Source organism: Octopus bimaculoides, chromosome 6 (assembly GCF_046866305.1).
Source record: "Octopus bimaculoides isolate indiv1 chromosome 6, ASM4686630v1, whole genome shotgun sequence".
Lineage (NCBI taxonomy): Eukaryota > Metazoa > Mollusca > Cephalopoda > Octopoda > Octopodidae > Octopus > Octopus bimaculoides.
This window is the reverse complement of record NC_142933.1, coordinates 89,006,410-89,032,599: the sequence shown is the minus strand read 5'-3', so window position 1 is coordinate 89,032,599 and position 26,190 is coordinate 89,006,410. Positions and strand designations below refer to the sequence as shown.

General features: G+C 32.7%; 1 protein-coding gene across 17 annotated transcripts in view; it reads left to right on the top strand.

Annotated features, from left to right (window-relative positions):
- The window catches only part of LOC106869356 (LIM and SH3 domain protein F42H10.3), a 156,804-nt gene extending 133,697 nt beyond the window's left edge, over positions 1-23,107 (top strand). For 5 of the 17 annotated variants that reach the window (XM_089354227.1, XM_089354220.1, XM_089354221.1 and 2 more), the window contains 4 exons: positions 2,382-2,429; positions 14,271-14,384; positions 19,401-19,438; positions 21,031-23,107. In XM_089354227.1, coding sequence (XP_089210353.1) covers positions 2,382-2,429; positions 14,271-14,384; positions 19,401-19,438; positions 21,031-21,210 — 380 coding nt within the window. In that variant the 3' untranslated portion in view covers positions 21,211-23,107. Of the gene's footprint in view, positions 1-849; positions 886-2,381; positions 2,430-3,085; positions 3,098-14,270; positions 14,385-19,400; positions 19,439-21,030 lie in introns of all 17 variants that reach the window. The other 12 variants (XM_089354229.1, XM_089354230.1, XM_089354224.1 and 9 more) reach the window with 7 other exon arrangements.
- The last annotated feature ends 3,083 nt before the right edge of the window (positions 23,108-26,190 follow it).

The following is a 26,190-nucleotide window of genomic DNA, read 5'->3' as shown; positions in this document are numbered from 1 at the left end:
ATAGCTCTGGCCAGCTCTAACTGAGCAGTCAATTGACACAGATATTTTATTGAATGCTGAAGGCCAGCCTATAGGTTTTGTACACTAAGTATTTTGAGCTTCTGTCTATATATTGCCATTAAGAATTGCTTATATTCTGTTTACCTAGTTTAGGTGCAGATTAGCAGTCAGGACACTTACATCTACTCTGTCTACTTTTGACATGATTGAAGACTGTTGATGACTTCTGAAACAGGGATGGGCAAGCGATGGTCAGACTCAGTACACAAGTTTTTAATAACTTGAGATTTAATGCAAGTAGCTGTCTAACACTCAACTTAAAACTAGTTTAGTATTGTTGCTCAGTTCTTGGATTTTGAAATAGCTCTGTTGTAGTTTTATCTATGTAAAGCTGTCGCACAATTTATTCATGATAAATATTCAAAAAATTTGAATAAACTTTCAGTTGTATACATCCTAAAGTTTATCTTTCAACCAAGTGTGTATACATGTTTATAGACTGTATTGTATTAGAAAGCTTAAATTTCTTGACTTATCTCTGATGCCTGTCTAAATTGCATTATATATTCTTTTGATATGGTGATGTTTTGTTTGATTCCTAACATAACAAACAATTGTTTCTTTGATTTGATTTTTTTTTTTATTTTTAAATTTTCTATTCAGTAAGTAAATTAACTTTTGATTAAACTTAAATTGTTTATATATATTGTTCTAAATGTTTTTAAAGAGGACCTGGGTAAGTAATAATTTTTTTCCCTTCCAAACTTTCATTGTTGGATATCATAATAGATTTCATCTGTCTTAAAATATCAGCTCATGTTTAATTATTTAGCTTTTTGGTTTTTTTAGTGGACAAATCCAAAAATACTTCAGCAGCTAAGACAGGTTGGTTTAGCACATGCAGTCTGCCTCCTGGCTTCTTTTTTTCTCTCCCCACAAATGCTTAGCTAGCTCTTCAAATTGACTTTTGTAATAATGATTCACTGCATTTAGCAAATTTAATATTATATGTGATTAATTTCACTTGTTCAAGCTGTCAGTTTGACAAGAAGTTTTTAATGTTTAGGTGTAATAGTTTGCAGTACTTGATAAATTTAATCTAGTTCAAACTTCATTTTCACTTAGCACTGAATTTTTAAATTATATAGATTGAAAAAAAAATGTCTGATAGATTCCCAAATATGTTAGATACCTTTCTTTCCTTTTAATGTCATAATTATGTTTAAAATTATCATTAAAGCAAATATTTTTTCCTTGCAATCTGGCTGTTTTCACTAGTTGAGTAGTAATATTTCACTGGCACTTAAAAATCAAAAACTACTAAAGTAAATTCAATAATGAGGGACAGATATTACTTAGCATAGAACTTTGCACATCCTATTCATTTCTGCTTTGTGATAATGGTGTGAGACATCTTTTGACAAACTGTTATAATAATACTTCATGTAGGTATATAATATCTGAATCACAGATAAGGAACAAAAAAGCAAATATTTGTGCAAGTGGCCTTCTTGGCACCTTAAGAGGCCAACAACATCAAAGAGTTGAAAAATATTTTTGCTGAGAGAATGTTTGCATATGAAAGGTTTAGATCATATCTAAGTACGGATGTGGTCGATATCTGGCAAATTAATCATAGTTATTTCATAATCTGTTGCGAGAACATTATTTTATGGTTTAACATTAGTAACGATGTAAATAAATTGGTTCACCAATGACTTTTTGTGCCAGAAAGTAAACAACTTTTTGAAGGAGAGAAGGATAATATTCTAATCTTCGTAGTATAAATAATTTGAATTGAATTTCAAACTAGTTTGGCCATGTCTGAAATTAGAATTATTTTATTTTTGTCATTCAAATGGCAGAAATGATAACCAGTGCTGGAATAAATGCTTTTTAGTCTTTAACCCTTTAGCATTCAGATTTCATTGTCAAATGTAATGCAAGCTTCAAAATTTCAATGATGTAATGGTTTATTTTTAGAATGGCATTGTAAGGTAGGTATGAGGTTGGATCTAGCCAGTTTGAACACGAAACAGAATGTTCAGACCTCATATGGCCAGTTTAAATGTTAAAGGGTTAATGTTTTCTATGTTCAACATTCAAATCTTGCCACACATATTCAAGGTTGTAAGTATGTTCGGTTATGTATTGGAATCAATTCAACTGATGATGGACTACACAAATTTATGGTGTGATTCCAATAATAGAAATCAATCGTGTTTGAAACCAATAATTAGTAATTAAAATCATTGACTTTAAGTATATGGGTAAATTAGTTAGAATTTTTTTTCTTTTATTTACATTGTAATCATGTATAAAATATTTGATCCATGTGATCCTGCTGATTTCATCCTTATTTTGATTTGAACTGTTTCTAGTTGAAAAAGTAGCCAAAAGCAAAGAAAGTTCTAAGTCATCTAAGAAAGGTTGGTTAGCACTTGCACACTGCTGGGAAAACTGTGTTGTCTTGATTGCTGTTTCATGGCATTTTTCTGCTTCTGTTTAGACTTCCCGAACATTTCTCCCAGTAGCATAAAAGGAAACAAAAAAAAAAAAAAAAGAAATTGTGTTGAATTAGTTGGTGTTAATATTTCACTAGTGGTATGCCCAATAGATTTTTGTGTAATAAACATGGTCACATGTATACATACATACATTCATTCATTCATACATATATATTCTGTATGTAAAAACCTTAGTTGACTCAAGTATCTGCCCCTCTCCCCCCAATATTTGTTGCTGCTGATGCTATTGTTCATTCAACTGCTTTCAAGTGAAATAGAAATAGATGTTAGATAATTAGAGAAATTAAATAACCCATTAGTTTTCTAGATTTCCCTCCGTTCATTAGCTGTTGTTGCTCTCTAATGTTTCTGATGTTTGGTAGCAGTTCAAATAATCATGTTTGTTTTTAGCTCTTAATGAATTTACTTTCATTTTCAGAATGTGTGTGTGTATGTGTTTGTGTGCAATATATACACACATGATAAAATAATATATATATATATATTTGATTTTGAATGCTTTTTATTTTTACCATTTACTATGTTTTTTTCATTTTTTTTTTTCTTGTGCTACCCAGTTAGATCTACAGGTTCGTGACTGTTCTTCCCTATGTATCATTTTTATTTTACTTCTCTTTTATATGAAATCTAATATTAAGTTCATATTACTAGGGGAAAAAAAGTAAATTTTTTTTTTCTTTTTAGAGAAATACAATAGATTGCTCTCATACACACACACACACATATACATGCACAAATTGTAGATGTTGATTAAAGATTGGTTTCTTTTGATTATTCTTAATTAATGTGATTATCATCTCAATTTCTTCTAATTATACTAACAGTACATTCTCTATAACAAAATTTACTTCTGTTTTTCATTGTTTTGAATATTGATTATTTTGAAATGTTTTTTTTTTAATTCTTTCAAATATTGTTTTTACATGTGCAACAGTTTTAATATTATATATATTAATATATTTAATGAGTTCAAGATGTTAACTCTGATATTTCTCCAAGTGTCATTTGAAGGATACTGTTTGACAGTAATATAGCAGCCATATTGTTATTTTGTTGAAGCTGTTTATTAATGAGCATTATTAAAATGTTATCAATTATATATGCATAGAAATGAAATGCCAAATGCATAGAGTGGGCTGTCATATAGACATAAACTAGTTTGAAAACTGGTTTTATTATCCAAATATATTAAATCGATGATAGTAGTTCTCTCTCTTCCTTTCTCTTTCTGTTTGCACACACACACACACACACACACACACACACACACACACACACACACACACACACACACCATTTGTAAAGCTGAACTTGAGTTGTTTCTTTTTAAATCTTATAATGTGTTGTCTTGTATGTGTTTGCATGCTTGTTTTGTCATAATTTTTCTTTAGCCTAATTATGAATATTTGTCCACTGAAACCTTTTATAATCACAAGCAGAATCTGCTAATTGGAGAATAACAGTTTTGATAAATTTTTGTACAAACTAATCCAAATAAATTAACTATTAATCTGCTGTTTGTAAAATACATATTTTGTTTTAGTTGTTGTCATAGAAAAATTCTATAAAAGTAGATGTTCATAAGGACATTCTCGATCCTTTTATTAGTTATTCATTGACCAGTTATTGTAAATGTTATTATCAATAGCATACTTCACAGTAAGTCTATTTTTATTGTTGTCCATTCAGTATATATATATGCGAAATATATATTTATATATGTCCATATACATGTGTGTGCTGTCTGTGTTTATGTTGTTTCATTGTGTCCCTTACTCTGTACTCTCTTGCAAGTGAAGTCAAACCTGAACTGTAGCTATCATTATAGCATATTCTAATTCAATGAAAGATTGAATACCTCTTTTATTTCTAATCTCTTCAATGTTTTATTGAATATTCTGGTTCAGTTTAGTTGTTATCATTGAGCAGGCTGTTTTCCAGTTTGTTATTGTGCAATTCAGGTGTGCTGTTCAATATTGTAAGCTAATTTTAGCCTAACCAGACCCCTGTATAGAAATGTTGTATGGCCTGGCTTTATATATTTTATTTTACCATGGCTTAGTATAATTTCAGTGAAGTTATTTGATGCTAGACATGGCATGAGCAGTTTGTGTTGTGGCCAGTTTTTGTTTGTATATTTATATGATGGTGTTTTTTTCTTTGTCTATTCAATAAGTTTCTTAAACTAGACTTCCAGACCTGTCCATTATCTGGAAGTAGTGGAATAGTCTGCCAATCTTTCTGTTCATTGTTTGTTATTCATCAAGATTTTAAGTGAACTATATTTTGTGACATTTTGAAGGAATTGTTTAATTAATTCACCTTTAAAATGGATAGTATTGAGCTGTTGAATTTTGCTGTGAAGATATTTGACTGTAGTCAGGCCAAAATCATGTCAAGCCAAATTTCAAGATTTTTTTTTTTTTTTTTTTGTGCATAAGATGAACATTTAATCAATGTTGAGCACTTGGTAGTAATTGTTAGTTTTACCCTAAAAGTTGTCCACTGGTAGTTATAGTGTAGTAACCTTGTTAAAAATAATATAATTGTCCTGTGAGCATTCTAATATTTGACACTCAAACCTCATGTACTTACTGATACAGCACACCAAATGTATGTTTCTCATTAAATTAGCTCCTGTAAATCACCAATTGCTGTCCCTCACTTTTTTATATTTAGGAAGAATTTGTTGATTTTATTAGAATTTCTGTTCCTTTGCCTTCAAGATTCAGCATAATCAACTGAATTATGTACTTCACTGCTTCACAAAGCAAATATGATGTTTCACAGTTATGTCACTGTTGATTGATTGTGTTAATTTACTCCTGTTGTTTAATTTCAATTTAAAATAGATTTAGATGTTCTTGTATCTATGAAAAATAAAATTTTTGTCGACTTGTATGTCAGAAACGCACAAAAAATTAAAGATTCTCTGCTCCCCCTTAAAGTTTTGTATAGTGTTATGTGTGTGTGTGTGTGTGTTTATATATATATATATAATCTTAATTTAAACATAAGAGTATTATGTCAAATATATAGAAATATTTTCTGTATATATTTCTACTTCTTTTAAAAAAAACTAATTATCTAACAGACAAAAGGAACTTTCATTTCTTTCATAACCTAACTAATTAATCAGTCAGCCTATTTTAATTTATTTTGCTTTTCCTCATTCTATTAACATTACCAGTGTGTTTTACTAAATCGTTTACATTCTTTATCAGTTCTCTGATAGGAAGAAATAAATATCTTTGTTATAACTATCTTATTAAAAAAAGATATTAGAATTGGCAAGATGTATGAACTAGTCTAATTCTTGTTGTCTGTCTGTGCAGCTTTACTATCAAAATGGTATTGCACGATCTCTTGTTCCAATGAATGCATCTTTATTAATTTTGTTAAAAAAAGATTCATTTGGAACCAACAGAATGTGTCAATTTGAGAAGTTCTCTGAACAGATTTACTTTGAAAACTTAAACTGATGACTAATTTGTCAGATTATTTTATGCAGTTATGTGTACATTTGTTAAATTAAATATTTTTTGCTGCTTATAATCAGAAATGGAACCCCTTCAAAAGTTTTCTATGTGTATACATTTGTCTCTCATCAGGGATATGAAATTGGAGTGCAGTTATAAACCATAATCTTTGTCGGCAGATTTGGCTAATGTTAAGCCTCAAAGAAAATAATTTGTGCAATAACTGTTAAAATCCACTTAATCAGTTTAATTCATTAATAATGGCCTTAGCTTTCTGCACACACCTTTTTAATTCTTTTTGTTTTAAATTGCTTGTTTGAGCTATAATCTGAAAGTGATAGGAAGACAGTTCTCCCTACATGCATTTCTTTCATTCATTCTCTCTCTTTCTCTCTCTTTCTCTCTCTCTCTCTCTCTCTCTCTCTCTCTCTCTCTCTCTCATATACACATATACACTAATATGTACCCACTCTCTCACATACTATATTTTCAGAGATTATCTGCTGTTAATAAATTTGATGCTAAATGATTTAGTCAATATAGTTGACACTTGCTACATTATTAAAAGCTCAATGTAGTCTGAGGGAGAAACAATCTCTAATGAAAATCAAGGAGTTATTCATTACTCACTTTGTAAACAATATTGTAAAAAAAAAAACAAGCGAACATTGAAAGTAAAAACTATATTAATATTAATTAACTAGATTTACTACATTAAGGTCTGTATTAATTTTACATTCCTAGTTCTATGCTGGATAAAACTATCGTGTGTGTGTGCGTGTGTGTGTGTGCGTGTGTGTGTGTGCGTGTGCGTGTGTGCGTGTGTGAGAGAGAGAGAGAGTGAGAGTGAGAGAGAGAGTGAGAGAGAGTGAGAGAGAGTGAGAGAGAGAGTGTGAGAGAGAGTGTGTGTGATCAAATGTCAATCTTCTATGATTTCAAGGTGGTGAGCTGGCAGTCCTATTAGTACACTGAGCTAAATGCTTAGCAGTATTTCATGAGTCTTTTCGTTCGTAGTTCAAATTCTGCCATGATAAAATAAGTCCCAATCGAACACTGGGGTTGATGTAATTGACTTATTGCCTCCCTCGAAATTGCTGGCCTTGTGCCAAAATTTGAAATTGATATTCTATGACTTTGATTGTCATTACCTGAGTAAAACAGTGCTATGATGTTTGCATTGTTTGCTGGCATTATGATCTGTGATTCTGTGTGTTCAAAAAAAAGAAAGAAAAAAAGTGAAATCCTTACTTGAGAAACAGATGAGTTAGCAACAAGAAGAGAATCTGACTGTAAAATGCTATCAATTTTCAACTCATTTAATTTATTAAAAGAGTCTATTTGAGTGTCATTTTAGATATAAATTACAAGTAGTGACTTTATATTTAATGTTGGTTGCTAATCCAGCTTATGACACTAAAACCATTGTAACTCATAAACTCCCTAGCAATTTAATCATGCTCGGTATCTGTGTTGGATTAGTAATTTAGAGTCAGGAATGTTTATCAATAAAATAAGTTTGCTGGCATTTTATCCTCACAACAATTATAAAGTTTCTAGAAAGTAGGATTTTATTATTTGTGTTTTGTGACAGATACACAAACTGTAGCAGTAGAAGAGAGCTCAGTTGAATATTTAACTGATCTTGACTTTGCTGATGATCTTGCTTTGATATCCCCTTGTATTAAAGATGCAGAATCTTTGTTACAAGCACCGGAGAAAGCACCAAACCAGGTTAGCCATTACTGCAATGAGAGTAAGATAGAGTTTATCACGATCTCCTCCAAGTTAACTGAATTTAAATTGCTCAGTAATATATCCATCAAAAGCGTTGACGACTTAAAATGTCTTGGATCACATAAAGTAGACTCCCAAAAGGACTTTCGCATCCGCAAAGCTCTTGCTTGGGATGCATGTAACAGACTTGATAAGATCTGATACTCAAATCTTTCATCCATGTTAAAAGTTAAAATATTTAGAACACTAATTAAGCCAGTCCTTCGTTATGGATCAAAGACCTGGACCTTATCAGCTCTCTTAGAAAAACAACTAGATTGAACATATACCAACCTGCTCAGAAAGATACAGAATATCAGTTGGAATAACATCTATGGAAATCTGATACCAATATCCCTCGGGCTAAAACAGAAGTGCCTACAATCTGCTGGCCACTGTCATCGAGCAGAGAAAGAGGTTATCTCATCCCTGCTCCTATGGCATCCCTCTAGAAGTGTTTTCTCCAGGAAACTGACATTTCCAGATGCTATATTTCTGGACTCAGGGCTGGATGTTAGAGATCTGAACACAGCAATGCAAGACCATGTAGTGTGGAAAGGGATTGTCAATGGAATTCCAAAGGATGACGATGAGAGGAAAGCTATTAAATATTACTGTTTGCTAGATGTTCAGAGCCATTGTGGCTATCACAGATTGAAAAATCTGAACAGGCCTGAACACATATCTTTTCCTGACTGAGAAAGTAAAACTGTTTTTCTTTTTGTTGTCTGTTCCAGTCTTTCTCCTTTTCACAAACTACATCTTACTTATGTAGATAACTGATCTACAATTGGGTAGATGATGGATTTAATGTAGATAACTACAGAACTTCTGTAGCTTACATAGCAGTTAGCTGATCTATTTAGCTCTGGTTGTTTTTTGAAGCATCTGTTTTTGGCAAGTTAGCTTCTGCATAGTTACTACTACCTTTTAGAAGGAGAATCACCCATTAAAAAGCCGAAATGATATTAGGACAACACATCCATGATAATGACAAGGCAACTTTGGTTTGACCTTTAATTTAACTAATAGTAGAACTGTTTGCTTAATGTTAACATATTTAATGTTGGAAACATTAAAAAGCTAGCTAGAAATAATTATGTATAGAGTAAACAACAATTTTAGTCAATGGCTCGTAGTATTTTAATTTTGGCAAGTATGGGAAGTAACTCCATACATGTTTCAGTTTCATAATCTCATCAGTGACAGATTTTAACTATATTTGTTAAAGAATCACTAAGTAAACATACAAGATTGTCTACTGGTTAGTGTGGAAAAATAGAATTGTTTAGAGAATATACATAGAAGATTAAAAAGAAGCTGATAACATTACTTAGTAATAAATTCACAATTGCTAATAATAGATAAACCAAACAGTTTAATTATGGCTTTTATTGTTATATTACATAAAACAGCGTGTGTGTTCATGTGCATGTGGGTTTGTATATGTGTTTATGTGTAATAGAAAATTCTGAAAGAGTTAAGAAACTTAAAAATTATAGGGTTTTGTTGTTACTAATTGTGAGAATATGGTGCTTATCTCTTTCAAACAATATAACTGATTATGAAATTCTCACTATTCAGACAGGAACATAATATAAAACATGATTTGAACAAAAATCTTTAGCTTTATTATAGGTGAGGAAGAAAAGGTATGATATTATGAAAGGCAATTTCCTTAAATTGTAGTGTGTGTGTGTGTGTGTGTATGCACACACACACACACACACACACACACAACTGCTCAATACGGCCTTGCATTCATACATTTATTATGCGTGAGATAAATGGGGTTTAGTCCTAAACCACAGTTTTGCTCGGTCAGCCTCTGGTTAATTGTACATGTTAGTGTATTGAAAGAAATGACCAAAGGACTGATTGAATGAAACTATAGACTGGGAATGTAATTCCTGTTTGCTTCCCATATAAATAAACATGTGTGTGTAAACTAGCAATTACACAAGTTACACAATAATGTCAGAACGATGTTGTTTCATCACCTAGAAACTAACAAACTATTTTATTAATATTTTAGTCCCGTTACACTTGTATTTATTTTGCGAAGACATTCATCAAAGTAATTCTTGATTGTATGTTGGGCCTTGCTAACAGATTTTATTATGAAATTTTAACCACATGACTTTGTCATCCTACATCTCTAGCTTTTGTTGCTCTTTGTTGAACTTTACCACCGTGCATCAAGCAGTAACTTATGCATGACATCATACGCAGCACACTGCACAATCAGTAATAATCATCTCATCCTAGGTGTAGGGCAGGAGTGAGGGTAAGGCAGGTGGTCGGTGACACACTTGCTTCAAATTGATCTTGGATCTACTTTTATAGTTTCCCTGAAATGCTGCAACACTACTAATTCTAACCGATAAATCTAGGATAACCAATTTAGCATTTTAAAATACAACTAACCTGTTATGAAGTGATGCTACTTCAGCCAATTATTTCTTTCTTCTTACTTAATTTATAACTTGCTTAGGAGGAAGATGGAAGAGTTCAGTATGTAACTCAAGTACGTAATATATAGTAATGTCATCAATGAAGTATGATTCTCCTTATTCTTCATTCAAGAACCAACTTTTGATCTATTTGGCAATTATTATTCTGTATATTGCAATATAGATGTTTAGGTTAATGTAACCCTTTTTTTATACTAATCTAGTTAGCTTCACAACGTAGTATTAAGTGATATTGCTAAGTGTTTCTAGCAGTTATGACAGTTATATTCTGAAAGTGAACATCTGTGTTATTGTTATTGATTAATTTGGACAAGTTACATATAAGAACTTAGACTGGTTTGGTGACAATAGAGGAAATACAGCTGCTGTTAGCTGGGAAATGACTTTTGTTTTAACAACGATAAATCCACATGAAAATAGAAATAAAGGAAATGTTGTCTGCCAGCTTGGTGTGAAATAGGCCAAGAAAGACTGTCACTCAGAAGATTTATGCTATCACAATAAACTGAGTGGGATGTGATGCTTTGATGACCACTGTGGCTTAAAAACCCAGACTAATTGACAAGGAGCAAAGTCAGAGATAAATTGCTCATTTATCTATGTAGAAGCTATAACTTGTCTGAGAGCAGCGCTACACTTGATATTCCTTCTAATGTCAAGGTTATCAATCAAGCTCCATTTCAGGGTCAGGTGTCATTCCCATTGCAATCTGTGAAGAAGAAAAAAAAAAAAAATTTTAATAAAAACAGGAGATAATATGCTGTAGATGTTGCTAATTTATTTATTGTTGCTAATTTATTTCTTCTCTGCTTTATAGTCACAAAGAATTGTCTCACAAGATAAAGTGTCTATATAGTTTTCTTGAACAAGTGCAGAGGAAATTGCCTATCTTATGACAGACTCAAAGGAATTTGCCTTTTGTCTGTTGCTGCCAAAACACTTGCCTGCATTATTGTCTCTTCAAACCTAGAGACTGCAATGTGTTTGCTGCAAGACAACTATTATACACATAACAAGTATTCCTTTAGTGACTTAAAAGCCTTGCAAATTATTTGGCACAGACAACTGTAAAATTAAGGTTAAGTTTGGTTACTCAGAAAAATGCATTGCTTTTGTTATAATTAATGTTATAACAGTATGAGTCGCCAAATGTCTTTGCCCTAAATTTAGTCACTCAGGTTTTTAAAATTCTCGTTACAGTTTGGATGTTTTCTTTGGTATTATAGCAAGTGTACTTGAGAGAAAAAAAGAACAAAACTGCAAAACCTTAGTGCAAGAACTTGTGTGGATATATTTCTTACTGCTCCTGATAAAACCAGCAACAAAATGAGTGTTGTAAAAATTGAAGTCACATTCCAGCCTGTTCATAGAAAACAGTCTCAGAAAATCAAAGGACAGAGCTTGGAAACAGTAGAGACTTCTTTTATTTATCTTGCCTGTATTTTCTCAATAGCTTGTGAGTATTTTTGTTGAGGTCAGCTACTAGATTTCCAAAAGTAACTTGTAGTCTGTGAGAAGGTGTGGGATTGCTGAGGAATTGGTTATACATCACTGAAATAAAGAGGATTGTGCTGTTGTTCTTACAACCTATCATCTGTCTGCTGAAAAATGGACTATGCAGAGCAGACATACCAATCAGGACACTCATTTATATATTTCCTGTCTCTGAAAAAACAAAGTTATGTTGCACAACAAGATGACAGGAACCTTAAGACTAAAGTCATTGTTTTAGAGGTCATCCTACATACTGCTTCATCTTGCTTGAGATTTTATTAGGCTTATCCTTCACATAAGTCGAGTGGTGTCTGCCAAAACAATTGCTGCACAATGACATGTGCACTGGAAAGAGAATAGGAGAACCAATTCAAAGATGCATTAGCATTAATATTGCTTCTAGGAGGGAAGGTGGGGAGGGATTCATGGCATTCTCCTCCTGCCAAAAGAAAATGGAATGCATCTAAATTTATCTTAGCTATTTATTTTGATTGTGATATTTCATTACAAAGGGGCATATAATAGCATCACTTAAAGATAATGCACTGATGATTAAACGTTAATTACTTCTGTTTATTTAATCACTTGCAATTCAGATATGTGTGCATATGAATAGAAAGAGATCTTTAAATTAGCCTAATACAGTAATTGACAGTATCATTAATGCCACATTTATTGAAGAATATTTAAAGTATATCTATTTTAACAAAACGAAATGTGTGCATTAAAGATCATATAGCACTAGCACCAAAATTTTTTAATATGGAATCGTATCTATCTATCTATCTATCTATCTATCTATATATATATATATATATATATATATAGATATAGATATAGGTGCAGGAGTGGCTGTATGGTAAGAAGCTTGCTTCTCCTCACATGGTTCTGGGTTCAGTCCCACTGTGTGGAATCTTGGGCAAGTGTCTTCTATTATGACTTCAGGCTGACCAAAGCCTTATGAGTGGATTTGGCAGATGGAAACTGAAAGAAGCCTGCCGTGTGTGTGTGTGTGTGTGTGTGTGTGTGTGTGTGCTCCCACCATCACTTGACAACCGATGTTGGTGTGTTTACCTACCCGTAACTTAGCAGTCTGGCAAAAGAGACCAGTAGAATAAGTCCTAGGTTTACAAAGAATAAGTCCTGGGGTCGATTTGTTTGACTAAAGGTGATGCACTATCATGGCTGCAGTCAAATGACTGAAACGAGTAAAAGAATATAAAAAAAGAGTAAAAGAATTTATATAATAGATCACTTAAAGCTGGAAATATGACAAACAGAACTTCTGGAGTTGTTGAAGTTCAATTTTTAATCAGAAATGGTCAGTGCAAGAAGTATTTAAGTACTGTACTGGGTGTGTGCCAATCTTGAATGAACTGGCTCTAGTTTTAAGTCTTGCATCTGCCAATGCCAAAGCAACTTTTTAAAATCTAATTCATATATTCACGGCCTCTGTAATAGAAAAGCTAAAGGAATCACTGTTCTCAATTTGAAATTCATGTAGGGTATCTGATATTGTGGAGAGAGACGTGAAACATTTCAGAGTTAAGTATGTTGCCTGTTTCCTCATTGGTTAATATTTTTAGAGTGACTATAAATTACATTTTGCAGCAATCTGCATTGAATCAAGGATTTTTTTAATATGAAAAGAAAGAAATCAATAAGAAACCCAAATAAAACCAAGGGCACTTATTATTTTATATATATATATCTTAACTTTTTTTTTTAAGGTTTACAATCTTTATGTAACTTTATTTCTGGTGAAATCTACTGTCTTTGTTTTAAGAAAAATTTTTTAATGAGGAATTTAGTAAAATAGCTGGTTATCTGAAACATAAACAAACAAGGCATTTTGATGGAATAAAAGAAGTTTGCATGATAGAACCAGGTGTGGTCTCAGGCATGTTGGTATCAAAAGGGTTAATGGTCTTAATCTAAACGTGCATGTAATGTAAGAAGAGACATTTTTCTCAGCCATTTTCTAGTTATTGACTTGTAAAAAATGGTCTTTTAACCTGAGGCTGAAAATAAATTCTCATAAAACTGCAGTTATAAGTTTCAAGTTAACTTTAACAATGTGTTGCACATTATGATTTATATAACTTTACTTAAAATGTGTTAAACTATTGAAATAGTCTGTTCAAGTATTCTAGGATTTTAGCATTAATTTTTCTTAGATATAAAATAATTCAGTTTTTCTGTACCTCAATCATCAAATACCTAATTTAAAAAAAAAAAAATTTTGTTTTAATTTGTTTGTTGTTTTTACTCCCCTCCCCATGCACTCAATCCTCCTTCACCACAAAACTCACTTGTTTGTTGGTTTATCCTCAGTGTTATATCACAGCAATAAACTTTAATATATTGTTTTTGTTGTTTTTGTTCCACACATTTTAAAGAATTTTGATTGTGAATCATTAATGAATGAAAAAACTAAAAACTGCTGCTTTAACATCTCTCTACTGAGCAGCTTGAGGTTGGCTTGGCTTGATTTTTGCTTGATTACTGCATTTCTCTTCCAGTTGAGAATGGTTCTTCTCGTCGCATTGGATCAATTGCTGATTATGACCCTATGAATAACCAATATGGCTCCCTTGTAGCAGACCAGGAGCAGACAGGTAGAGTGTATGATCCAGGTACCAATTGCTGAGCACGGGAACATTTCCAAGTGCTTTTTTCTCAACATCTTTATATAGATAAACAAGTATTTTGAGCTTCAGCAATCTATTCTGCTTTCTTAGTTTAGAGAGTGAATCTTTTCCTTTGTCTTCAAAATACATCAAATCTGAGAATATTTCTGAAGCATTTTAATACCTTTGGAAACAACTTGATTTGAGGATCCATCAAATCTTATTCTATGAAGACTTGGTTTTTTTTTAGAGAATCAAACCACTGGCAGCATACTGCATCATGCATCACTAAACAATCTTAGATATGACTACCGTTTCATTTTCATTTGTTTTTTTGGCTTAAAACCACTCTTAATTCTGTTTACACCCTTTTTTTTTTTGCTGGCATTTATTGGATTTTAAAAAAATATTTATTAAATTTTTCTTATTTGGTTTGTTTTTATAAATATTTTTTATGCTTCATGGCTTTCTCCAATTTTCTTTTTGCTCTCCTGGAAACTATAAACATAGGAAGGAAAAAAAAGTCTTGATTTTTGTCTGAGGAATTTAATATCCAACATATTTCAACATCTTCTCCAACTGTCAGGAGTAAACTCATTAACAATTTTGAGCACAGACAAGTTTTTTAAACTTGTGTGTCCTGAAGCAAATGTCAAATTAACAAATACTTCACAAATCTTTAACAGCTTGCTTTAATATGCACCACTTCCTTGCTAACAGTTTAACCTTGGTACTTTACACATAACTAACGAATTCCTGAATAAATCTTAACAACTCAACCAATTATGTAAATGTGTGTGTGTGTGTGTGTGTGTGTGTGTGTGTACAGACATCTACAAAGTAATTAGACACCATTTTCGAAAGATTTTTTGTTTCCTAGAAACAAAATAATGTTATTTGATGCACTTAAAATACTTAATCTGGTATTTAGTAGACATGCCCATGTGCAGTTTTTATTAATTTAACTCACTTGGGCTTTAAACAGTAAGATGGGGGGTGTTTATTGACTTTTGAAATGTCTGTGTATAGCATTGTCGTCATCATCATTTAACATCTGCTCTCCATGCTGGCATGGGTTAGACGGTTTGACTGGAGCTGATGAGCCGGAGAGCAGCACCAAGTTCCAGTCTTATTTGTCATGGTTTCTTCAGCTGGATGCCCTTCCTAACACCAACCACTCCAGGAGTGTAATGGGTGCTTTTACATGCCATTTTTTAAATGACACTGGCAACGACCACGACTATGATTCATGAGTGGGTGCTGTTTACATGGCACTGGCAGCAACTCCAACCATTCATGGGTGCCATTTGCATGGTATTGGCCATGGTGATTCACAGGTGCCAATATACATGGCACCATTGATGACCATGTCTGTGATGCACAGGTCTCATTTACATGGCACCAGCAGTGAACGACCAGGACTACAATGCATAGGTATCATGTGCGTCATTATTATCATTTTTATGGCCACTTTCCATGCCAGCATGGGTTGGAAGTGTCCTTATGATCCAAGTCATTTCTTACTAGAAGCTGCAGCTCTCAGAATTGGTGTGGCACCATGTTGTATGGCCTGGTTTCTATAACTGGATATTCCCTTTTTATTGCCATCCCTTTTACAGACTGTTCTAGATGTTTTCTTTTCCTTGTGGTTTCAACTTTGGAAAAGTTGAATAAAAGGGACCTCAGGGACCCCATGCATTCTCTACTCATTTGCCATCTACTTTACAGTGTGTACTGGGTGAATTTTTGTTTTTGTATTGCTAGCATTCGAGAGATTGTCTCACTCACCTGTGAAGGAGCATGATTTATTAGCTTTGTGGCACCGGTACAGGAAGGATGCCGAGTCCTCAGTGAGCTAAGACATGTTGACCAAGGAGGAGAAATAGAAGGTGGGGTACAGTGTCAGAAGTGGTTGAGAGGAGCAAATGGCTGACAGTACTTGGTAACATAGGACACGTTCATCTACTCAGGTGACCAAAGCAGGAGCTAAAAGAGAACACACATTTGTACATGTGTGTGTGTGTTGTATATTTATGTACAATATCCATGCTGGCGTGAGTTGGGTAGTGTGACAGGATGTGAAAGGTTAAAGGCTCATACCTTGCTCCATTACCTCAGTTTCCATCTGGATTCTGCTGCTGGATGCTCTTATACTGAGTGCATCATAGAGATTATTTTTCCCCCACTGATCTCTACATGGTTTCTGATTGATTCACCAACCACTTTACAGAGTATATTGCTTACTCTGGTTACTCCCCACCTCCTGTGGTACGAGCATTAGTAAGGTTGCTTTATAGCTCTCAAGATTAAAGGGCCTCTGTGACAAATAGGAAGGGAGAATAGAAGAGAGAGTGAGATGACTATAGGTGAGGTATTGAGAGAAGTGGCATTCCTTTGATGAAAGTAGAAAAAGGGTCAAAATTAACATCTGATTAATATCTATTTGTTCAGCAATTTCCATAAAGGTTTTTTTATTTATTTGCTTTTGTTTTCATATCCTGTTGAAGTTAACATTTGCGTTTCAAGTCTGAAAGTGAGCTGAAAAGTGAAAAACATGCTTGCACTTGAGTGCACACATACACACAAACATACACCCATTGACTTTCATGTCTTTAAGTTGAATAGTGAAACACACACACAAAGCTGAACATGCTCTCACACACACACACGCTCACACAAGAACACACACATACGTATGTCCATTTTCTTTGATATACACAGATTTATACATACACAAATCTACACACAGATACAAACAAAAAATATGCATATGTATTTATGCATATATGAAAGATAATGGATGTATGTGTGTGTATTTTTGTGCAAGTGTTCAGCTTTATGTGTGTGTGTGTGTGTGTGTGTGAGAGAGAGTGAGTGAAGGTGTGTGCGCAATGTGTTTCGCTATTTAACTTATTGACATAAAAGTCAATGAGCACGTGTGTGTATTTGTATATGCGTACGAGCACACATGAGTGTGTATTTCACTTTTCAGCTCTTTTTCAGACGGGGCAAATGTTGGCTTTAACAGGACATAAAAACAAAAGTAAATAGATAAAAATTCTTTACAGAAATTGCTGAACAAATAGGCCTTAATCAGCTGTTAATTTTCACACTCTTGCTACTGTCATCGAAAGAATGCCAGAGGAGTTATGAAAGTGTGTGGCCTAGTGGTTAAAGTGTTGCACTCACAACCTAGTTATCGTGGGTTTGATTCTCAAACTGGCCAGCATGTAGTGTTCTTGAGCAAAATGCTTCATTTCACATTCCTCCAGTCCACTCAGTTCATCATCATCGTTTAACGTCTGCTTTCCATGCTAGCATGGGTTGGACGATTTGACTGAGGACTGGTGAACCAGATGGCTGCACCAGGCTCCAATCTGATTTGGCAGAGTTGTAAATGTATAACCCTGTGATGGACTAACCTTCTGTTCAGGGTGAATGTTGGCCTGTTCACCTAGCTAATGGGGTAGTATCATATGAAGGCTAAAACAATGCAAAGTGTATTGTGACTAGTGAGGTATAACATCTGTTCAGTGACATGATAAAAAGAGGTTGCACTATGAAAGGGATTAACAGATTTAGTATTGTGAAAGTGTGGTAATGGAGGGTTGCAGAAGAAATCGTGTTGGGAAGATTAATGGAAAGGGCAAAGGAAAAAGTAGTGTAAAGGACTTGGGAGAAAATAAGGACAGAGTGGTAAGGATGATGAGGTGTGTTGAATGGGGGGTAGGAGTATTGAGTGGTCTGTCACCTTGTAAGAGTGAACATTGCAGTTGGGATGGATGGAGAGGTGCGTGAGATAGTTGAATGTGATAGGAAGCCAGAGAACCTGTGGAAAAGGGGTCAGTGAAAGAGATGCATTGGTTGACCTGAGGCTGTAGTAGAAGACATTTGCTTGAGGTGACATGCTGTAGGGCTGAACCTGAAGCCACCTGGTTACAAAGTGAGCTTCTTAACTACACCATCATAGCTGTGCCTTATTTTAATTGCTCAAATGTGTGTGTGTGTGTAAAACTTTTTTTTTTTCCTTCTGGCAATTTCTAAAGCTCTCATCCACTGGTCATAGATTTTTTTAAAATTTTTTTTACCAAACATTTTCTTTTCTTTCTATGCAACTTTTTCTTCTTTTTTTAATTTCAATGTTTAAGAAAGTTTCTTCTTTTTAGTTGTGTATCCCCGATGTAGCAACAGACATTGAATGAATTACATTGACATTGTTTTAAAATTAATATTTGAAAAATAGAGTCTGATCAACATTGAAACAAAGGAAATGGTACCAAAACATGTTTTCATTGTCACCAGTTTATTATGGAAGACCATTTACAAAAAAACAAAAAAGAGTTACCTCCCTTACATTTATTGACCTATTTCATTTCATTAATAATTATTTTCAAACTACGTTCAAGACTAAGAGCATAATTTAAATAAAATATCTAGCATATTTCCGATAGGAAACACTCTGGAAAATGAATACTACTTCATAATCTAGTTCTTTTGATAATTATTATTTTTTTTCTTTTTAATTTTACCAACTAACTATTATTACCAGCCAGCATGTACTGCTCTCTCTGCAGTAGAATTTTCTTTGTGTTTGTCTTGTACATTTTTGTCAATAGAGGTATGTTGTTGTTGTTGTTGTTGTTGTTATTGTTGCTATTATTTTCTTCTCTCTCTCCTCCTTGTTACATTTGATGTTTATTTATGTTGTTATCAAGAAAGAAAAAAAAATGTATTCCTTTTTCCAGAACATACAGAGGGAAACAACACAACTGTGGCTTTCTCAATTTCAGGAAAAACAAAACATCAAAACAAAAACTGCATCACTTCATTGTTTTATGTAGTCTGTTTTTTTCTTTTATACTTTTTACTGTTTTATTAGTTCTCCTTTTCTGTTTTCTACACTCTGATAACTACATAGCTATCACTGAAATATTCCAGAATTGAAGTTTTACTCTTATTAAAACATTTTCTTTAATGTATGCTCAATTTTAACTGTTTTCCTCCTTGTTTTTCAATTTTTAGCTCCTGCACACCCACAGAATCCGTATGCTGGAAAAGGGGTAAGTGTTGAATTTGTAATATCTTGTAAGGCTATCTTAACGAAACATACTGACTCTTGTTGACGTCAACATGTTTGCATTCTGTTTTCTCATGTTTATATATAAAAAGGTCTCAAAGCACCTTCTCTCTTCTTGTGGATGTTTTTATTCAAACATCCTTGACGAGAGAAGGTGCTTTGCACTATGGTAACATATATTGGCTTTATCTTTTTTTTTTGTTTGTTAGAGTGGAGAGCATGGTTTTTACTTCTAGTTCTCTAAACCCCAACCACTTTTCAGTGTAGGCTGGGTGCATTTAATCATCCCACTGACAGTAGAGAAGTTGTTTCTGAAAAGGACCACAGAGCAGTGGTTTCTCAACCAGGGTCCACATAAGATTTTGTTAAAATTTATGTGCAATAAAGTTAGTTACACTTCCACAACACAAAATATTTCTCCCTCAGGAGTGGCTGTGTGGTAAGTAGCTTGCTTACCAACCACATGGTGCCAGGTTCAGTCCCACTGCGTGGCACCTTGGGCAAGTGCCTTCTACTATAGACTCGGGCCGACCAAAGCCTTGTGAGTGGATTTGGTAGACGGAAACTGAAAGAAGCCAGTCGTATATATGTGTGTATATATAATATGTTTGTGTGTCTGTTTGTCCCCCAACTTCGCTTGACAACCGATGCTGGTGTGTTTACGTCCCCCTAACTTAGCCGTTCGGCAGAAATAGACCAATAGGATAAGTACTAGGCTTGCAAAGAATAAGTCCTGGGGTCGATTTTCTCGACCAAAGGTGGTGCTCCAGCATAGCCGCAGTCAAATGACTGAAACAAGTAAAAGAATATATAATTCTTAATAATATTTAATTATAAAGATATAATAAAAGATTTTTTAAACCTGGAATGGTTATGAATGTCCACCTGGGTAAAGTAGGAATCAAAGGAGCCTACAGGTAAAAAAAAATGGTTGAGAATCACTGCTATAGATTTTCCTTTATCTGTATCAGTTCTTATTTGGATTTACTGCTCTCTTCATTGAGTTGTCTCTGCAATGCAGTGTATGGAGATCACATCCGTCATTCTTTTTACTACTGTTAAAAGTTGGACCAGGTGTCTTGTGGTATATGTGGTATCCTGCCTGGGCATAACTTGGATGATAGACTTAATCCATTGCCCAGCCATTTAATATCACCACATGGTTACTTTGGATGCTTTTGGTGGAGTTGACTCTGTTGCAAGCATTCAGAATAGGATGTCTTTCCCACCTCTATCTCCCACCAATCTGGCAAACTTAGTATAGGGTTATGGGTACTGCATTCCATCCTGACAAAAAGCCTTATATATATATATATATATATATATATATATATATAAGGCTAAAGGGTTAATAGTTTTAAAGCTATTTAATGCTTTAGAATTTAAAAGGTAGACAAGATCTGTAACATAAAAAAGAAAGTGTTTGTGTGTGTGGCTGGTTTAAACTAAGAGACAGCCATTATCAAAATGGCCAGTATTGATATGAAGCTGAAGTAAAATGTTTTGTTTTTTTTTTCTTTGATACCTTATGTTTGTAATGTATTTATTTCTCCATTTTGTTTGTTTGTCTTGCAGTTAGTGTCCAAGGCCATCTATGACTATAGTGCTGCTGACACTGATGAGGTTTCATTTATGGAAGGTGATATCATTATCCATTGCCAGCCAATTGATCAGGGTTGGATGGAAGGCACTGTTGAACGAACGGGTGAACGAGGAATGTTGCCTTCCAACTATGTACAAACACAATCAGCATGAGAAGCTGAAAGCTAACTCTCCTCCGAAATTTGCCTATTATAGCCTGCGTCTCAGACCTTTGATTCCCCCACCCCTCCAGCTTTCCCCCCAAATCAGGCTAGGCCTATCAAATTTAAGATTTCGATACACATATACCTATATAGTTGATAATGTTTTGTGAAAACTTTCTTGTAGTTCAACATCTCTACTAATTATTAGTTATTTACTGTTGCACCTATTTCCTTCGTTATTTATTTAATTTTTTTTCATGTCTTTTTTTTTTTTTTTTTTTCCTTCTTGAATGAGTATTTAATCCTCTTTAGATTTTTTTTTTTTAAATGCTTTGGAAACAGTCCTGCCACCCGCCCCCTTCTCATGAGAATAACTTCCTCTGTGCCTCCTTTTGTTATTTTGCTCTGATTTGTTTTTGCTTGTCTTGTTAAACACTTTGCATTTTGAGTGTTTACACATTGACTTTGGCACAGCTCCTTCTTGAAGCACTGCAGCCACTCAGTCAGTTCCACTCGAGTGCTGTCTAACATTATCTTCCTTGGTTTAAAAATTATTTGATCAGTTACTTTAGAATTTTCAAAGACACTGACCTGCTTCATATTATTTTTCCTTTTATTTGCAGTAATTTTAGACTATGAAATAGAATATTGTTATTAAGTTTTGTATTTAAAAATGACTTTTCATTAACTAATTAATAAGGAAATCTAATAAACTGACCTCAAACTACAATAACTGTTTTAGGAGTCCAGTACGCTGCATATTTTCTTCATTCATGCATAAAAAAACAGAAACTGTTTGATGGATCAAATGCTTATTGGAACATAAGCTCGCATACCATCAGATGATCAGAAACTCCTTAGCACAATATAAAACTGATTAAACTGGTCTTTAATATTTGCAACATAAATAAATTCAATTATATATTTTCAGCTAATCTTGATATTAAAACTTTTTCTCAATTTAAAATTCTTATTTATTTATATTTTTTTTTAATAACAATTTCGTCTTTAAAATGCTTCTTATTTTAATTTTTTTTTTTTATATATAGTTATATATATATTCTGGTATTTCTGTAAGCATTCTTGAAGGGCATGGCCATATTTTTTTAATTCTCTCTTTCTCCCTCTACTATGATTAATTTCATGTGGGGAAAGTTCCCACTGTCAGATTTTCAGCCAGTGCTCAAACAGCTCTCTTTCTTCTGGGTGTCAGGTGAATGCTATGTCATTCTGTCTGATTCCTAGCATCTGTTCACAGGTGCCCACAGGAAGCCTTATTGTACCCTGGCTGCTGCAGCTTCCTGCAACTAGGGGATGTTACTGTTAACATTGCTTGTAAATATTAGCTTTCCTTTTTATTTTATTATTATTTTTAATTTTAATTTTGTTTTATTTACTCAAACATACTATAAAATATAATTTATACAATGTCCATTTTTTTTTTTGTCATAATTTGAATGTGTAATACTTGGCCATAATCTGTGCACGGTCTAAATATATTTTATGAAGATTCTGGGTAAAAATGAAAAGACTCTGAAGCAATACAAATCTCCTTAACAATGACTTCCTTTTAAAATAATTTCATCTTATTTTATCCTCTTGAAATTGATCAACCCAATGTGTAACTGAGGAAAAAGCAATTAGTAATATGTGAATAACACATGACAATGATATATTTCTGAAATGCTGGCTCAACTAACTTGGAGATTTTTCTGTTTGGCTGCCCTCTAGAACTTTTGAAAGTCTGAACTAGTTCCATTGGCACAAGTGTTACATTTAGTAACATAGTATATAGTATTGGTTTTATAATTATAATTATTATTTTTTGTTTATCTTTTTTATTAATAAAATTCATGAAACTATTTTTTTTTTTTTTTTTTTGGAAATAAAAGTTGTTTCAGAAATGATTTGTATGAAGTGTAGATTTTTTTTTTTCTTCCAATCTCTACTTCTCTTATCTCCCTGCTGACCCTGTTATTTCTGTATAACAATGTTTAGTCTCTAAAACATGGACATTCTATAGACAATAAAAGAAAAAAAGACAGTTCTTGAAGTTCTAGTTCTATGTATGTACACACATTTAACACACCTGCATGTGCACATGTACAACATTTGCATGTATGTTATTTCAAGGTTGTGATTTTCAATTAGAGAAAACCCTACAAAACAAACGAAATTTAAAAAAAAAAAAAAAAAAATCATTGCTCGTACTGTCTACTCTAAGATTTGGTAATGGTTATGCCAGTTGGGTGTTATTTAAATTATGGTTGTGACATGATTTATCGGAATTATATTCATTTTACATCTTTATTTTAAACATTTTAGATTAAAGGACACGTTTTGTGTTGATAATCTCCCTTTATTTCTTAGTTACTCAAAATACATTTCCCAACCCTGGATTTTTTTATTAAAGCTATCATTGTTTTACTGAAGGATGTGGACTAATGCAACAAGACCTGATGAATTACAACACTTTGTACAGCTAATTTCTTTTACTTTGAAATTGTAATTGGGATGAGAGAATTTGTAATATTTCTTGACTTCTTGCATGCTTCTAAGGTTTGTTGTGGAAATTCTGTTACCATATAAAAATCTATTTAGGAGACAAGAAAATTATTTAAAAAAAATCTATAAAACAACTTTTTTCTCTCCCCTTTTTTGAAAATCTTTTTCGTTCTTTAAATTGTGGCACAATTTTGTATAATTCTTTTTTTTTTTCTCTTTCTGATTTGACTATTCTAAAAAAATAGTTATCAAGAAAACAAAGTTGAAATAAAACTCTGGGTTTAACTAGAAAAATGTTTTGTGGAGTTGTCAGTTGTAGATGTTTATTTGTAAATTTAGTGTAAATCAAGTATATTGTTGTATTTGCTCTTGAAGTTCACTCTTCTAGTGTCTTTAGACAAACCGGTACAATAACTTCTTGGGTAGAGAAAATAAATGAAACTCTTTTAGTGGTTCTTTTAGCCAATGAACTGCCACTTTTATGGTCGAGTGGGATTTTACTTTAGTTACACAAAAAAAAAGTTCCACAGAAAAAATAGAGAAAAAGACATTTAATAAAATTCAGTATCATTAAATATAGTAAATGTCAGTGGTCTGAAATGTTTTCAAAGGTAATTGAGAAATTTCAAATTTGATTAGGTAGCCATAGAATTAAGATGAATAATACAACAGCGGTTAAAATTTCATGGGAAACTGATAGTGAAAGTAAAATTAGAAAAATATTTTAAAACTTAATAATTTGAATGGGCTGCTTAATTTAAAGGATAATTTTATGGGTTAACTAAAATAAAAATGCAAGGAAATTAATTATGGATTTTAGCTGCATGCTAGGATGTTTTTTTTTTTAATATTCCAGCAATATAACTGAAATGTTTGTGTTCTTTTGAAGTCAGGAATTTCAAGTACAGACACATCTTTAAATGATGTAATAGGTAAATGCTGACCGTATAAGTGGATTTGTATAGCCTCGAGTTACTCTTGTATTAAGAAAAAAAAAATGTTTTAATCCAATAGAACATCAAGTTTTGCAATTGAAGAATTCATTGTGTGTGTGTGCATAACTACTTTTCTCTTGGAAATTTACATATGGTAGACTTGCTATCTATGAAAAAAAGAAATTAATTCTGATTATAATCTTTTAGAGACATTAATCTGAAAAGAGAGATTTGGAATTTGAAATCAGATCACTACAGCCACATAAAATATATTTTGATAGTTTGTATTTAAAGAATGTCAATTGGTTTTTCTTTCACTTCTAGATTGACTAACGTGATATGGTAATTATTGAATAATAAATAAATCTCCAGTAGAGGTAATATGTCTAAATGTTAGTTTCTGGGACTGTGGGTTTTTTTTTATTTTTTAAATCCTATCTTGACATAATTATTACAAGAAGAATTTAATATTTATTATCTTCAGCTACAAGAATCAGTAACGTACTGTTTCTTAGAATTTCTATCTAGTAAATTATTTCTACTTTTAAATTTACATTCTTGGAAGTAGCATATTTAAACAATTTTTTTAGCCACAGCCTCTGTCTAATATTGGTACTTTTGCTCCAGAAACATCTGTAGAACAGTCATTCAACAGTTGACAGAATTTAAGAATGTGCCTTTGTAACCACTGGCAGCAGTCAAATTGTCAGGAGAATAAATAGTAACAATAAAAGGTTCAAAAGACTACAAAAAATATTAATAAAAACAGTACATCTTGGTTGTTTTTGTCACTTCAATCTTTTATTTTTTTTTTCTCCAAATAACTGGTGTAGATGTGATTTGATTTCTTAATCTGCTTAATTTTTAAAAATTTATTTTATTTTTAAAATTTTTATTTATTTAATTTTTTTTTTTTTCTTTTTTAAGTTGAAGTTATTTTTCTGACTGAAATCCTTTTGTGTTGAGTTCTCTGTAGAAAAATGTGCTGAAATGACTTTCAATTGAGTTTGATATGTATATAATTTCACTTCTTGAACAAATAAATTTATTCCAAAGATGAAACAAATTCTTTATAAGAGTAAGGAGTATTTTAGTCATGCATTCACCATTGTGGGAGATACAAGTTTGTTTTTTTTCTTTTTAAATATTGCAACTCCTTTTTTTTTTTTTTTTTTTTTTTTTTTTAAAAAAAAAACAGCTAAAATGTTTGGAAGCCTCAACTGTATCCCAATTAATAGATCTTCCTTCATTTGGCTACAAAATATAAACAGTTACAGAAATGGAAGGTTTTGGGATAGGAAAAAAAAAAAATTCGGTGGGTGGAGAGAATTGCTGCCAACCAGAGCTGGAGGTTAGGTTGGTTATAATCAATCTAATATATAACTAGAAATTAATGTCAAAACTATGGTAAAGTTAGAAGAGAACTTATTTGGTTTGCTGCAATGTGAATACAATATATGGAGTGGAATTTCATTGGCTTATGATGAAGTAAGAGAACATCAGTTCTTATATTTTAGTGTATTTTATATACAGATCATCACAAGAAATCC